Here is a 16,076-nt window from a genome sequence, read left to right on the forward strand (position 1 = left end):
TATACCTTCTCCAATCATTTAGTCCACATAAACCTTTTATCCTCCGAACCTCCTTTCCTACAATCAATTCCATGATTGCATTCAGATCTGTCGTTTTTTTATACCAATGCTCCTTGACCGATCATTAACTGTTAACTGACAAGATTTGTTAAATTAGAATTAAATGGATAAAAGTCTGTGACCCATAAAAAATACCCCAAAAAATGTATATTATATATTAAATTTTATATATATATATATATATATATATATATATATATATTATTATGATACAAATATATTTCACTTAAAGGGATTCATGAACTGCATTTTATCTTTATAATGTCATCAGATCAGATCATTTTAATTTTTGGATGAACAATACCTTTAACTGATAGCATTAATCAGTCTGTCGATTAACAGTTAACCAGTTAATTATGCACATCCTTAGCCTCCATCCAATCAACAACCGATAGATAGAACTCCATCCTACTTTTTTTTTCTTTTTTCATGATCCGTTTCACTCGTATTTCAGAAATCTTCCATTTCACTGTGACTTCAACTACTGAATGTACAAATTATATAATCCAGACAATCATTATTTAAAACTAAAAAAAATATTAAATGCATTTGTAGTATAAAGTAAACATTGGCCTAACATTTATATTATGCCCTGGCCTTATCTTGAGAGAGGAGATCCAAGTTCTCCCAGTCTAGAGGAACCCTGAGGACCACTGACTTCATTCTCACGACACTGCAACCACACCCCTTTCCAATAACTCTAGGCTTCATACTCTCCCAGGACTCTCCCACTAGGAAGTTCAAACCCTGCACACAAACATACACCACATTACAAAAGCTCACTCACCACCATACACTCCACCTCCTCTGGCTCAGACTTGATTTGTATGGATGGCATCTCCTCAACAGGCTCAGAAGTGGCTGCAGTGGATTTCTTCGGACTCGTCTGACACTGCAAAGGAAAAACAGAGAACACTTAAGGGCTAATCAGAGCATTGAGATGTAGTTTGACCAACAGTCTGAGAAGTTAGCAGGATGCTTACCTCTGAACAGATTTGTAAAACCTACAATTTGCTTGAACAAAATGACCTGAGTTATCCAAAAAGAAAGAAAAGTTAGCAGGAGGTCACAGTGGCTAGAGAGAGAGAGAATCCATTAGCCTCAACAGCCTGATGTGAGAAGAGTAAGAAGATAGTTACTCTCTCTTAAGCTAAAGATAGTTGGGGGAGGAGGACACAGAGACATCAAGGAACAAAAGAGATGATTGGAAATCAAGTACAGGTCAATCAGATGTGGGGGATGTCTGAAAATGGAGCGGGAAAAAAAAATCACAGAAATGGGAAGATCTCAAGGAAGAGAAAGGCAAAAAAAATGTTTCTAATGGTTCAAGAGATGGTTCTAAAGACTGACCAGCTGAAGAAAGACAAGATGAGAGAAAGAACAACTGAACAAGCAGGGAGGAGTAGTCCGCAATCCTGTGTCACCTCCCTCTTCGAGCAGAGCAGTCACACCCAGTTCTTTAAGACCGAATAGCAAGGGAAAGAGGCCTGTCTCAGAGTAGAGCAGCGGTATTAGTGGAGAGAGAGAGGGAGAAATGTGGGAATGCTTAAGCATGGGGGTGGGAGTGGGGGTCATGTGACCCAGCTGCAGTGGATTCCACAAAGAGGTGTGGCCCCCCATAAGCTGGGGTGTGGCCGTTCTCAATGTGCCCCTCCTCTCAACCTGGCACGGACATACAGCAAACACGTGCACGGTGAACAAAATGTCTTCTGATTGCTAATGTTGTCTGAGATAGCTGGAAACAAATGCTTATTTAAAACTGAATGAGAGCAGAATGCCAGTAAACAGGGCCCAAAAAGTACTCACTAAGTGGCTTTGGTGAGTAAATAAAATTGTGGCTTTAAAATTGTGTGACTTTAATTGGCACATTTAAGACAAATGTTATGAATGATAGGCTGTCATTTGCTGAAGTACACTAGAACCACAACGAAAGGGGAAATTGTTTTTTAAGATTAAACCTAAGTACACAGTACATTTTCTATTATTTCTAATTAGGCACTGAATAATATACCGATAAAAAATTGTCTTAGCCAATGAAATCGGTTTGGTGTCCAAGGGAAATAGGATCTTGCACAACACATCTTTCCATCTATCAAGGAGTGTTTGGTCTGAAGAAAGTTAAAGACTTAAAGTCTTAGAGATTGTATCATTTATTTGTCAATTTATCAAGGTTTCCTTTTTTCAAACTCCTTTTGAACACAATAAATATTCCTCACATAGAGCCACCAAGTTGAAAATATGATAAGTCTGTATGTTTTTGTTTTAGTTGCAGCTAGAATAGATGACGGAGAATGCCTCATCTCAACAGTCACAATGAGCTGCACTTTCACAAATATGCAAGGAAGAACACAGCTAAATAATACCAATGTCGACAATCCCAAAGGATAAAAATATTTGTAAAACATTATTCATAAAAAATTATGTAAAATCAATTTCATGGCCAGTACGTTTTTTCTCTCAATGCTATTCTATTGGCATAAAGTAGCTTTTGGACACTGTCTGCAAGTTATACACACACAAGACTGGCTCCAGCAATATAAAAGTATATGAGCACTTCAATGATTGAGAGGAGTATTCGTCCACTGTCAAAACCTTTGGAGAGATGATGATGTATATCGGTGAGGAAGCATTACCAGAGTATGTTTGCGTATACATGTGTGTAAATCCTCCCCAGGGAGCTTGTGCTGAGGGTAGTTCCAGGAATAAAAGAGGGTGGGGTGGGTGTGACCCCAGCCCCTCTATACCCCAGCAGGAAGTTATGGAGAGAGGAGGGGGCTCTCATTACCGAGAGAGAGAACATCAAGGATTAGAGAGAGGAAAGCATAAAGTAGAGAGGATAGCAGAGGCAGAGAATCAAGTAGAAAAAAAATGAGTGAAAGAAAATGATGTGAAGAAGCAAGAGAATTAATGGGGGTGGAGGGGGAGAGGAAGAGAGAACCATCACAATCTGGGTCATGGCGTTCTCTCTCACTCAGTTGCTCCCAAGCCCCCGTGGCAAACCAGTCCCCGCCTCAGTGCAGCGTGGGTAGAGTGGCCGTCTGGGACTGCATTGCTCACCACACACACCCTTTTGTCCACCCCTCCTTCTCCAAAGAAAGTCATTCTTTAGTTCTCATTTATTGGCTCTCTTGAACAACTTTAGAAATTTTACCTTAAACAATCCTCATCGTCTTAAAGTCCCCCTGTGGTGAAAATCAAGCTTTTACTGTTGTTTATGTCTATGTGGTGTTTTTAAAATTCTTTAAGACAAACCATGTGCAAATTCATAAGTCAAAACCATTGCTGAGTATTTTCTACTTAAAACTGAAGTGAACCAGAGTCTCAAAATTGCAGTTTGAAATAGCTGGTGTTTCTGACGTCACAAACTACCTTATAACCAATCAGGTCAACGTGTGATAGTCAAGGAGTGGATCTCTGAGCTGGTGCGAGTGAGTGGAGGTGGGGCTATTTTGCATATTCATCTACTAAATGAGGCAAGGGTGCAGAGTAACATTCAAGCTAATTTAAAGGCATGAAAAAAAATTTAAGGAAAAAACGTTTAAGTATGTTATTTTGGTGATCAAAGACTAGTTTTAAGGGATAAAATTGACTACTGGGGGACTTTAAGCATTTTAAAAGGAAGTGCTGAAACTTGGTTGGGTGAAGAGGTAACCTATAATCTACATGATATAAACCAGTTGTTGTTGAAGAAACGGTTAGCAGCACATACCCAGCCCTAGTGCCATGGAACATTATATCTCTTGATCACTTCCAGAAAAAATATCAGGAGCTTCCAAACCTTGAATCCCAGTTCTCCAAACTTGACCATCAACTGATGCATGTCAGATGATCTAAGGTCACCTATTTCTTGTTGAGAATGAAGAATCTGATAACAGAAAATCATGAGACTTAGGCCCCATCCACACTACTACGTTTTAGTTTAGAAACGCAGACCTTTTGCTACATTTGAACCTCCCGTCCACACTAAAACGGCAAAAACGAAGACCTAAAACGGAGAAGTTTAGAAACGCTGCCGACCCCGTTTTGCGTTTTGAATCTCCGGAGGGCGTTTTAGTGAAGACGGGTCAAAACGGAGGACTTTAGAAACGATGACGCAGAGGTTCACGCTCAGCTCTCTGGGTGTCATCATACTAGGGGTGGGCGATATAGCCTCAAAATTCTATCACGATATTTCAAGGACATTTGCGATAATGATATTTATGACGATATAGACATTTTTTTTGTTGTTGTTGCAAATTTTGTTATTATGTTTATCTCGCCTAAATGTTTGCTCACTCATTGCGTTTTTACAATGTGGTAATTTTGTTGTTAAGAGTTTACACAACACAAGGAAGCTTGATTTCAATCTTTGAATTAAATGTTAAATGTGTGTAGGTCTAACACCAGTATTCAGAAATACTACAGAAACATAATAAAGTAATCAAATGTAAAATAACACATAGTCTTTTAGTTCTGTTTCCTGATTAAATTAAATACATAGGCTAATAATTCGCATTCATTACAATTAAAGCTATCTTTTGTTGTTTTGACGACAACATTAATGACAGACGCATAGCCTATGGCTGCTGTCACTTTTACAGCTAGTGCACGGATCCATTGCTGTTTTCATTATACTGTCTGTCACACTGTCACATGCGTTTTATACATAACCGACTGTGTTTATGAGTATACTTATCAAGACCGGAAGTTTGACACAATTTTTCGTTTTTCCCCCCATTAAAGCGATATAATCCGCGAAAAATAACTTTAGTTTCTTGCGAGCTGTAGCCTACCGTACTCTATGTATGCACGCAGTGCAGCTCTCTCAGAGAGTGCGCGAGTAGTTTACTGGATAGTTTAAAACCGCTTGAATGTTTAAACTGATTAGAATTAAGAAGACTTGAAAATTATAAACTTTAGTTACGATGCACTGATGGCCCGATTGTGCAAGAGACCATTTAGTCATGTCCCAACTCCTAAACGCGCGCGAGAGAAGACGCGCGTCGGCAGCCCCGCTGAACACTCAAGCTGTTTGTGAAATTGCTAAATCGTCATCGGAGGCTGACAGGCTGCTCTCGCACTCAGACAGGTGTTGTTGTTGTGCGTGCTAGGGAACGTAAATGCGCCATACGTCATCGCGTCGCTATATCATTGATATCGCGATATGACACTTTTTTTATCATGTAAAAATGTATACCGGTATTATCGTGGACGGTATGATATGGCACACCCCTACATCATACAATGGAAGAAAACATACAACAACAGCCTGGACTACCAGTTACGTTATTGCAAGTAAATTCTGCATTTCACAATGCTATAACTGCCTACAAGCGCCGGAGGCAAGCTATTATTCGAGCGATCTGTGACAATTCCCGTGTGCAGCGGCGGTATCGACCATACATGGAGCGTCGGTTTTGGGTTAAGCCGGGAAGAACCAGTGCATGGTGGGATAATTTTATCAATGAAGTTGTGGTACCTGAGGAATGGTGCGAAAACTTTCAAATGTCCAGATCAGCACTTATCAACCTCGGCGAAATCTGAGGAATAGTCAATCTGATTCCTGTTTGCACCGGCACGCGCCTGCTCAGTGTAGGTGAATGGTGACGTGATCCGCTTTTTCAGTCGTTTTAATGTGGACGGAGATCAGTTCTAATACGCAGCTAAAACGCTGGTGTGGTCATATTCGTTTTAATTCACCGTTTCTAAACTAAAACGCAGTAGTGTGGATGAGGCCTTACAAGGACCAAAAGGGACTGGTCCTAGCATGAGGCCTTGAAAAGGAAGTTAAAGGACTTCAGCTTTGAAGGGCCGAAAGGCTGTTCAAAGCTGCATGTTGCACAATCATGTAACCAGAGATTGGACGCTGGCTCATGCTCCATACCACGACTAGGCCCGACTGGACCCCCCTGTGAGGAGTGGTTGAGAGGGTGCAGAAGAAGAACATGCAGAGGGGGTAGGGAGGTGTGTGTTGTTCTCTGAGTGGTGTGGGACAATTTTCCTAACAGCGGGGAGGGAAGGCAGGGCCTCTCCATCTACCCTGCTGTTGTGTTACAAGTTTCTCTGACCACTGTACACAAGTAAAACCTTTGCCCAAATTCCAAAGTGCAAGAGCTGCCCCACTCTTTCTCTGGATGATGGAGGCAAGTGGAGGCGGAGTTTAAGAGTGAACCCATTCAGAGTTTAAGAGGAAATTTGTTAAGTCCATGTCCCAAATTGTATTCAATCCAAGACTCATTTTCGGTATTGATAAATGGGTATCTAAATAAAACAGAATATGGCATAACAACCATCTCACAACATTGTACCAAGGACATATCACTGCTCTAACTAGTGTTTTTGTAGATATTAACCCAACTATGCAATTCAAGAAACTAAACTCTTGTTAATTAGGTACTTGTTAATGTAACTCTTGCCATAAAAATGTAAGCTCACAGAATAAATAAATAGAGGCTGGTGGGGTGGGGGGGGGGGGGGGGGGGGGGGTGGTTTAGCGCATAAACATTGACATTTGACATTCACACACATTGGTCTACAGTCTAGCACAATGGCCCATAAGCCCAGAGAGGGGAAAAACAGCTTTCTTCTACAGAGTGAATACACAAAATACGACAGATGAAACTGATTTGAGATCAGATTTTGACATGGGGCATGGCAAAGCTTGAAGATAGGTAATGAGGTGAGATTCTGTCTCCAATTATCCTGCTCATGGATTATTATACACTAATTACTTTATTGTGAAGAAAGTTTCCTTAACCTTTTACCTAATCAGAATAAGTGGGACAAAAAAAATCTCGCTTGCTTGTTAAAGGAACTGTATGTAAGAAATTTATTTCAATTAATCATAAAATGGCCCTGATATGTCACTAGACATTAAGAAATCATGTTCATTTCAAATACTTATATCACTGACAACAGTAGTCCGGCCAGGATATTGTCATTTAAAAAGTGAAGTTGCAGCCCTCAACTGATGTTGATGTTGTCATGTTGTGTTTTGGTCTGATGCGCCACCCTCCACCTATCTACCAATCACGAAGTCAGTAGTGTTGCGGCATCCGGGTTGCCAGCTCTGCCAGTTACAACAGCTGCAGCTACAAACGTGTCGGAATCGGATAAAAAAAATGTCTAACGTTGCAAAACCAAAAAAAAACTCTTTATGTATCCAAAATACTTCGTGACGAAGTCCGAAATAAAACAAGGATCTGTATAGGAGATGCCTTTGAAAGATGGAGACGGCTGAAAACGGAGAAGAATTTGAAGTCAGACGCCAACGTTGCTAATTTTCTCCTGGACAGGTAAGATTCATTATGTTTGGCTAACTTGTACTTGATGTAAATGGACATTTCAAATATTCATGACAGTCTAACAAAGTTATGCATGTTCGTGCAAAGTAACGTTACGTTAGCTCATATGGAGGAGGTGGGTCATCGAATTGAAAAGGTAAGGAATTGTTTGGGTAATAAAAACGGTGAGTCGTCATTACTAACATTAGCAATGCATTATCAGAGCCCGTTTCTCTGTCATTATGATGAGACGCTGAGGAAAACAGCATTAGCACGCCCATTATTGTTTAACATTATCATGCAAGTTCTACAGCCAAAAATAATAGAATGACACGTAATCTTTCACATCACATATTTTAGCTTTATGGAAGTGTACTGCAGGGTAAGTTAAAAAATACAGCTGGTCGCTTTCACTTATAGCGTCAGCTAAATGAATAGCTTTATCTTTGATATCGGTTACACAGTGACAGAGGCTTGTGCTTGTACTTACGTTAATGACAGATACCTAACGTTACCGTTACAAGTTAGACTAACAGCTACTGTTCTAACAATGTACTGTCACATACGAGCGTACATCTTTACGATTATATTTGGCTAATCGCCATTAGTACATTTTTGCGATATGTAATTACTTTGCAAAACATCTCTCATTTGAATCATAAACATAATTAACAGAAAAAGCTTCTTGTAGCAGCCTACGTTCCTGCTGTATCCTGCAGCCTATCTGGCAACCTCGAGTCAGGGAGGAGGGAGAGGGGATACACCGCTCTACAGTAATTTGAAAGTGATTGCAGTACCAGTTTTGGCAACATTCTTACATACGGCTCCTTTAAAGCTCTTTTGTTTTTGTATATTATACATTTTGGTACATTTGCACTAGTTTGGATGTTTCTTTCCAATTATTAGTTTGCACAGTTCCACTGATAGTGCTTTTTTGATCTTAGCTCTTCTAAAGGAAGTCAGGTAAAATGCTTGGTTAATTGATAGGGTGACCACCATCAAAAAAAACAAAAGTGGTACGAATACTAAATTTGTGTGGGACATGTTACCAACACTAAAACATAACCTGAAACTGTTATATAATGTCTATATAATTAATAAAAACATTTGAATTCTGCCTTTCAGCTGATATATATTTTGTTCTTTATTCCCTTCCAGAAAACACCATTACATCACACTGTAACATAACATGTCTTTATTTTACATGTCATTTAAATTCAACATCACTGAGCCCAAAGGCAGCAGGCATCATGCAGATCACTATTTTTGAAACAGTTCTGAACTAAAATCCAACTAAAGTCCAACTAAAATCCAACAAAATAAATAATGAACAAATAAAATATAAAACAACATGAAATTAGTTCATTGACAGTCTTATATATGTTAAGAATATATTAAACCAAAAACTTTCATATTTTTAGAAAAGGATGTTAATTAGAACAACCACAGCAGGCAACAAGTTGATAAATTCTGTTAAATTATTAAAACCAAATTGTCCATTTGTTTTCTGAAAGGAAATACATGGAATGAATCACCGCTCCACATTTTGATTGACAGCCGTCACAACCGTGTTTACTCCTCTCTTTTCAACCATTGGATAAGATTTTAAAAAATGGCTGTTGTATTTGCACTTCTGACGAAGCGCTGTTAAATATAGGTGAAAAACTAAGCCGCAAAAAGAATAAATAAAATGCTTTCTTAAAAAGGCAAAAGAACGAATGCACGTTTTCTTAATATGATAATTAAAAACCAACAGACTAATGCGGGACATATTCTCAATATGCGACGTGTGCAGGACAATGAGTGAAAATTCTGTGCGGTACAAAGCAAAGCGGGACGGGTGGTTGCCCTATTGATTGATGAGACACAATTTAGTGTTTAGGGAGCAAGCTGGTGGTGTATAAATCTGGTTTAAACAAAGAATGTTCTCGCATACTCATATTTGAAAAATATGAAAATCAAGATAAATTCTAAATCTAGTTCATTACATTCAGCAGGTTCTTTCCCTAAAGACTGTTACTTACACCATATAACAGGACAAGATTGTTGGACCGATATCTAAATTTACCAACAGGTTATGTTAAATCTGCCAAAGAATGTTGCAATGCAAAAAACATCAGATTTTTTCTTTCTTTCTTTTTTTTTTTTGCTTTGATGCTTCTATAAGCTAATGTAAATTAACATTTGACAGATAAATAGTTTTTTAAATATATCTTGATTTTTTTTTTAAACTTATATCAGATACACATTTAAAATGCATGTCTTTCTCTTCTAGACCAAAAATAATGATGAATCATCTTGCAATCACTGGAGTATACAAATTTCTGTCTAGTAAAATTAGCAATAGCAAGTAGCAAACCGTTGCTCACAGCTGTTACATAGGCTAAAGGCTATTTTCTTATATAAAAACTCACCATCCAATGTTCCACCCTGATTATTTATTTCAATTGGAAATATGTCAGCATAGTAAACTTTACTTGTAAGGAATTTCATCAGGTCTTTAAAATGTCAAATTCTTAAATTCTTCTCTTTTTTATATAAAAAGCTTCTGTGAACTGTTTTATGTGCTCACACTCGGTCTTGCACCGTTATACCTTTCTCCACTGTCATCTTCATGTAAAATAACGGTATCTAAGTCTCCATACTTGCTTTATTTGCTAGGATGCAAGCTCTTCTTACATGTAAGAACTTTGAGCAGTTGTCATTTTTGACATTTGATGTAAGGCACAATTTTAAATTGCCCGTCCTATATGCTGTAATTCTTGAATGCTGTAAAATAAGTTCTGGCATGAGTGTGAAGTGAACCAACCTCTAAGAGAGTAACTGACTGACAAGTAAACTTACTTTGTCATTGCTTTTCTCAGAGTTGCTCCACTAACTCCATGCCCTGCCAAATAAGGTGCTCGCGGATCAACTACGAAAACAAATGAGATGTTCCTTTAGTGTTCATTGGAGAAGACAGCCCGCACATCACTTGGGGTGGGGGTGGGGGGTTGGTACTACTCTTTTAGTCAAGAAAACAAGAGCTATGGTTGTACATATGCATGTGCAGGTCTGTGTGTACGTGTACATGTTTTCCGCTGCTGTTTAAATATGTCAGAACAGTGTAATTTTAATGCAGTCTGTTGGGGCCTGGGGCACATCTTACTCTGTGTACCAGCCAGTGCTGTCACTGCGTTCCTCTATGTAATCAACTCATCGGTCCAAGAGCGAAAGAAGAGAAAGAAAAAGAGTGAGAGAGACGGGGAAAGAGAAAAGAGGCAGAAGGGGAGGATACACATGTAAGGTCACAGCTGCATAGGGTGTGTAAGGGGGATAGTCAGGCAGAGGGTTCTGTGACACACACTGTTGCAAGCACTCTGTCCTACCCTCTGGTTCTTTCCTTTACCCTCTTAAAGGTACATCGCCTCCCTTTGGCCAAAAACCAACCTGTGTGTTGGGCTTCTCTCCTTTACAGCACTATGCCCTTACAAAGTACAGTTGTGAAACCAGTGATGGTTTCAGATGGTAATACCACAGTACTTTGAAATAAGTCTCATAAAGCCAGACTTTGAAATAAGTCTCATAAAGCCAGACTTTTGAAAATTGTCATAAAGTCTGGTCCACTTTGCAGCTTATTTTAGACAACACTTCCCATTAAAGACGCCGTTACATTTTGGCAAAATATGCATGGGGAAATGTTTTGCCCTGACACGATCAGGACTCTTTATTATGCGGATTCTTATTGAAATTACTGGATTTTGTGCGCAGAAATTCACCACACAATGGTTAATGTGACTGCACCTAAAGGACAGGAGGTTAAGGACAGGATGAGGTTGTTTGACCTATATGTCAAGTGACCAACGATTCATGTTAAATCTATTCTGCAGAACTTTGCAGAGCAAAAACAACATAGAAGAAGCAAAAAAAGTCAGCCAATTCCTTTTGGACCAGAGCATGCGGGTTGATTGCAAAAATAGGAAGTCGTTAGATTCAGTACGAGGTGTCTTTAGGCCACCTAAAAGCAGAGACTGTAGAAGCTGACCTTGAGGGAAGTCTCTTCTCTTGGCTGCCTACAACTCCACCCTTCCTCTACTGCAAGAATTGTGAGACAGAGTCATGTCACCCTCACGCACAGAAGTCGTGCTGGAACAAAAGGGCTGTGTGCAACTGAGGCCCTGCCTCAGAGGAGTCTACTGAGAGATGAAATGAGAGTAAGTGAGCACCGAAAAGAGAACCTAAGGAGTTTTTGAGCTGAGAGTTGAGACCAATAGAGAATCACCTGATTAAGTCAAGGCCAACTGGATGACTGAAGAAGGAGCTTCTGGGCTACAAAAGGTCTAAAAGAAGGGCTACCGACTCCATTTCAACACATATCACCCTAAAACAATGCATGTCAGAAAATGCTAATTGCAAAAAGCCTTTCAAGGAATAGTTCTTGCAAAAATTTTTATTCTGTCATTACTTACTACTTTGCAAGCTCACATAACTTGTATACTAACGTGTTTTGAAGCCATTTGATAGATATTTGTAATATACCAAAATTTAAAAGCCATTATTTACTGAGCATTTCCACAGTAGTTCCTAAATCAAACACGGCGTCATTAATGTCAGTGAGGTTTGGCCAACAAAACATGTTAAAAAATAATTCCAAAGGGTGTTAAATAGCATTAGGCCTGGTTTACACCTGGTATTATGCATTTTGGTCTATAGATTCCCGTTTACACCTGGTGTTTTAATATTTCTCTTCTGTCCACTTTCAACCACTTCTGTCCTGATTTCTTCAAGGGAAGTGTCTTTGGGCGGGTAAATGTATGGGCGAAGGAAAAGCATTCGGAGAACAGTTTTCTTTTCTGCTCTGATTAGGGTTAAGTATCATGTGAAATTTAGCAATTTCGATTCCAATTCCGATTATGCTTATTGATTCACAGTTGATTCCAACATGGTTAAAAAAAAGAGGCAAAAATGGATACCAAACATATTTATTCTGTCTTTTTGCAAAACGTTCTGTTGCAGCTGAATAGACCTACTATGAAAAAAATCAGCAGCCTAAAGAACAACTAACTAATAAACTAGACTAACTAATGTAAATTTCAAACATTATTAAAGGCAAGTGTACAGTCAGTTGCTAATACAATAACAAATAAACAAATTATCAATATAGCACAAATAAATACAACTGAACAAAGTTCAGAAATCGAAAACAAATGTAAAATAACACTGCATAGTTTTTTTATATACAAAATAAAATATAGATTAATACTTAGTTTCAAAAGTTATTCAGTCAAGATCAGTGAGCAATTTTCTTTTGTTCTTTGATTATCTGTAATGACACATAATGATTTTTTTTTTTATAACAAGTATCCGATTCCTGACCTTAAGTATCTGATTCCAGAATTGGAATCGATTTTCTAAAATTGTAATTTTTACAGAAAAATAAAAACATGTTAATTGGTTAACTGTAAGTTACCTTACCATATACGGTGAAAGACTGCAAGTGGTTTAACATACTGTCAAATGGTTTTTGCAAGTAAAAACTATGAATTACCATATTTACAGTAAAAGGACATTCCCAGAAGTTCCCTGCATTACACCACATATGATTGCATTTTATAACCATTTTGTTTTTTTTGATTTTGTTGTCAGTAATTTACATTAGAGTAATTTGTGTTACATTGTATGTTATTTAGTTAATGTTTATTACAATATATTAGCGTAATGCAAGTTACCTTGATGGTGTTAAGTCTTTGTATGTATGACCCTGTGCAGCGCCTATATACAAGTATTGACCATGTTTTATGAACATTTAAAGGTAAAAAGGCAGATTTTGGTAGTTTAAGTTGGCATATTAACATATTTAATAAAATATATGGTTATAAGTATTTTTACAGTAAATTTATGGCAACAACAGTTGCTTCTTTTTTAAAACAGGATATTTTTAACAGCGTTTTAGCGTTTACACTACAAAAGCAATCCAGTCTAATGCGTTTTTGAATACCCCTGAAAGTGGTTAAAAGTGGACAAATATTACACCCCATTTACACCTGCATTTAGCATCATCCACTTGGGATCCGATCAACCAAAACGCATCTTAATACCAGGTTTGAACAGGACCTTAAGATCTTTTCGGTCCTATTTGGAGCTTGACAGAGTGGTTAAACTGAACGTTTTTCAGAATTCTTCTTTGTGTTCCTATGAAAAACTAACATCATAAGGGTTCGGATTCGGAACAACATGATGAAGAGTAAATAATAACACAATTGTAGTTTTGGGGTCTACTGTTTATTTAAGAGTACAGTGATGGTTGGGTGTATATATTAGCTGCAAATAAATTCCAACAAGCTCACAAGTAGGACTTTCTCTTCATGGTTGGCAGTCACCATAGCATTGAACTTCTCACCACACCCTTCTGACGCAAACTCTGCTGCTACTTCTCATAGCCCTCCCCACCCTAAAACACACACGCACAAAAGTCTAAACCTGCTCATTCCTCTACCTCCAGGTCTGTCCTGCATACCAGCAGAAATAAAGTTTCTTCAAATGACGCGTCGCTCAAATGTGTCAATGTGTAAACCTCAATGTTTCACCTCGTCTCAAGCCATTAAATGTCTGTGAAGCAGACGAGCACTGAAGACAGGAAGGAAGAAGTTTCTGTCTTTCTGTAAGGCAGCTCATCTCTGCTGCAGAGCTGCACCGAGATAGAAAAAAAAAGCAAGAAGGAGCTGGTGATGTCAACTTTAAAGGTATAGGGGCAAGCTGCAATTCCCAAATCACATACCTGAGCAGACAAGCCTTCACTTCCCTGGAAGAATGTAGAAAGACACATTTTCGCCTTCGCTCCTTATAATTACGCTACAGTAAAAGGCTAATGCAAATGTCCAGCATTTGCATTTGTTCAGAGGGGGTTACAGAAACAAAGGTTCGCAGCTAGTTTTCCAAATCACGTAATCTTCACATTCTGAGCAATGGCTTGCATCAATAGTCTCACACACACACACACACATTGAGACACACCCTCCCCACCCCGAGCACCCCACCCCCACTCCCTCTTTTTCACTGCAGACAGTTTGGCAGAACTGCAGGGGTTGCTATGGGGACGGGATTCTTTCTCTGGTTAATGATTGTGCTGCAATGGTAGGGGGTCATTCTGTCACATCGGCTCTAATCTGGGGAGACATGGACAATATCCTTACAGTCCCGTACCATACACACAAACACACCCCAGAGCCCCCACTCATCCAAAACCTCACTTCGAACTTGGTTTGCTTCTTTTAGGTCTGGGAGCTAAACTACATAATGCTGCAAGTCCCCTTTAACCTCTTTCTTACAAGTCTTATTTTTCCTTCCAGCCAGTATGCTGGTGTTTCACTTCCTCTGCTCTCTCGGACAACCGAATCCTCTTGACAGCTCCCAAAGTAAAAAAAAACACCAAAAAAAACCCTTCTTTGGTTATATCGAATGTACGTTTGTTTATTCCGCCACCAGCAATATAGCCTACACAAGCTCTAAAAAAAAAACAGAAAAATCTCAAGGCTTTAGCTGAAATTGATCTTATTTTTATTTTAAAAATAAATTAAATTACAATGTATCTTATTTACTTTTAGGGATGCACCAAAACCTCTTTTTCCAGAACAAGTACCAGTACTTTCATTTTTGGTACTTTGCAATACAGAAACTTGCATTTTCATTCCATTTGTAATTTTTACAAATATTGGGTTGAGAGACCAAAAGAATAAGAATGATATTTGATGGCTTAATACGTTTAGTTAACAGATGTACTAATACAACTATCTCTGTAATACTATCGGTACCAGTTCATCTTTATATAGGCGTAATTTATTAATTCATGTTTCTGGTCATATTGTGTTTTTGGAAAAAAGTCATACATTTCCCAACTCTGAAAGGACTTTACTCTTTGGCTGACGTCAACAAATGTATTTTTCACACACATCATGTACAGAATTTTTCTTCACTTGAAAATGTCACACTATAGATGCAAACTGGGTTGTGAACTCAGCTTCATTACAATTTTAAAAGTGGAGGACCAAAAACACGAGCTCAAATATGTCTTTGTTTATTAACTGATACTGAGGCCTTTCAGTAGAATAATGTACCATGTGCACAAGCACTGAGCTGAAAACGGTGGATATTAGTGTAAAATATAGATTATTAGAAACCAAGCTGCTGAGAAACCGAAATAAATGAAGGGGGCAGATGGTGATATTGAAGTCAATGGTCGTAAAATTCATTTTTAAAATTCAAGCTAGGACTGGATTATTGCATTTAACGAACTGTCGTTTCTACAAATGACATAGAGGGCTGATTCATTTGTGATTTCCTTGAGATTATAAGGTTTCCTTTTCTTAATAACATTTAAAAAAATGTTTTAAACCTAAAACCCTCATAAAACCTGTCAGCAGGCTAATGAATTTTGTGATTCGATAACTAGGTTGGACCGCACTTGCCGATACCCAAATAATTAACCGATAATTTTTAATTTGGATACTTAATGAAAATAAAATGGCCAATTAAGTAAAATACTCCTTAACTTTATTACACAAAAAAATAGTACTGAACCATGGACATTTAATTTACTTTTAAAATGAAGAAAATTTGTTTATATATATATATATATATATATATATATATATTTATTTATTTATTTTTTAAGCTTAACGTTTGTCTTTCTGTGGCTTTAATAAATTGTATTATAGGCTTTCATATATATATATATATATATATATATATATATATATATATATATATATGAAAGCC

The 16,076-nt window shown here is 38.0% G+C and overlaps 1 protein-coding gene across 3 annotated transcripts in view; it reads right to left on the reverse strand.

The window, feature by feature from the left end:
* The window catches only part of klf8 (Kruppel like factor 8), a 57,447-nt gene that overhangs the window by 28,137 nt on the left and 13,234 nt on the right, over positions 1–16,076 (reverse strand). For all 3 annotated transcript variants that reach the window (XM_077197131.1, XM_077197149.1, XM_077197140.1), the window contains one exon: positions 848–952. In XM_077197131.1, coding sequence (XP_077053246.1) covers positions 848–952 — 105 coding nt within the window. The remainder of the gene's footprint in view (positions 1–847; positions 953–16,076) is intronic.

This window comes from Siphateles boraxobius, unplaced genomic scaffold (assembly GCF_051911475.1).
Source record: "Siphateles boraxobius isolate OS27281-9 unplaced genomic scaffold, OSU_SipBor_1 11, whole genome shotgun sequence".
Classification (NCBI taxonomy): domain Eukaryota; kingdom Metazoa; phylum Chordata; class Actinopteri; order Cypriniformes; family Leuciscidae; genus Siphateles; species Siphateles boraxobius.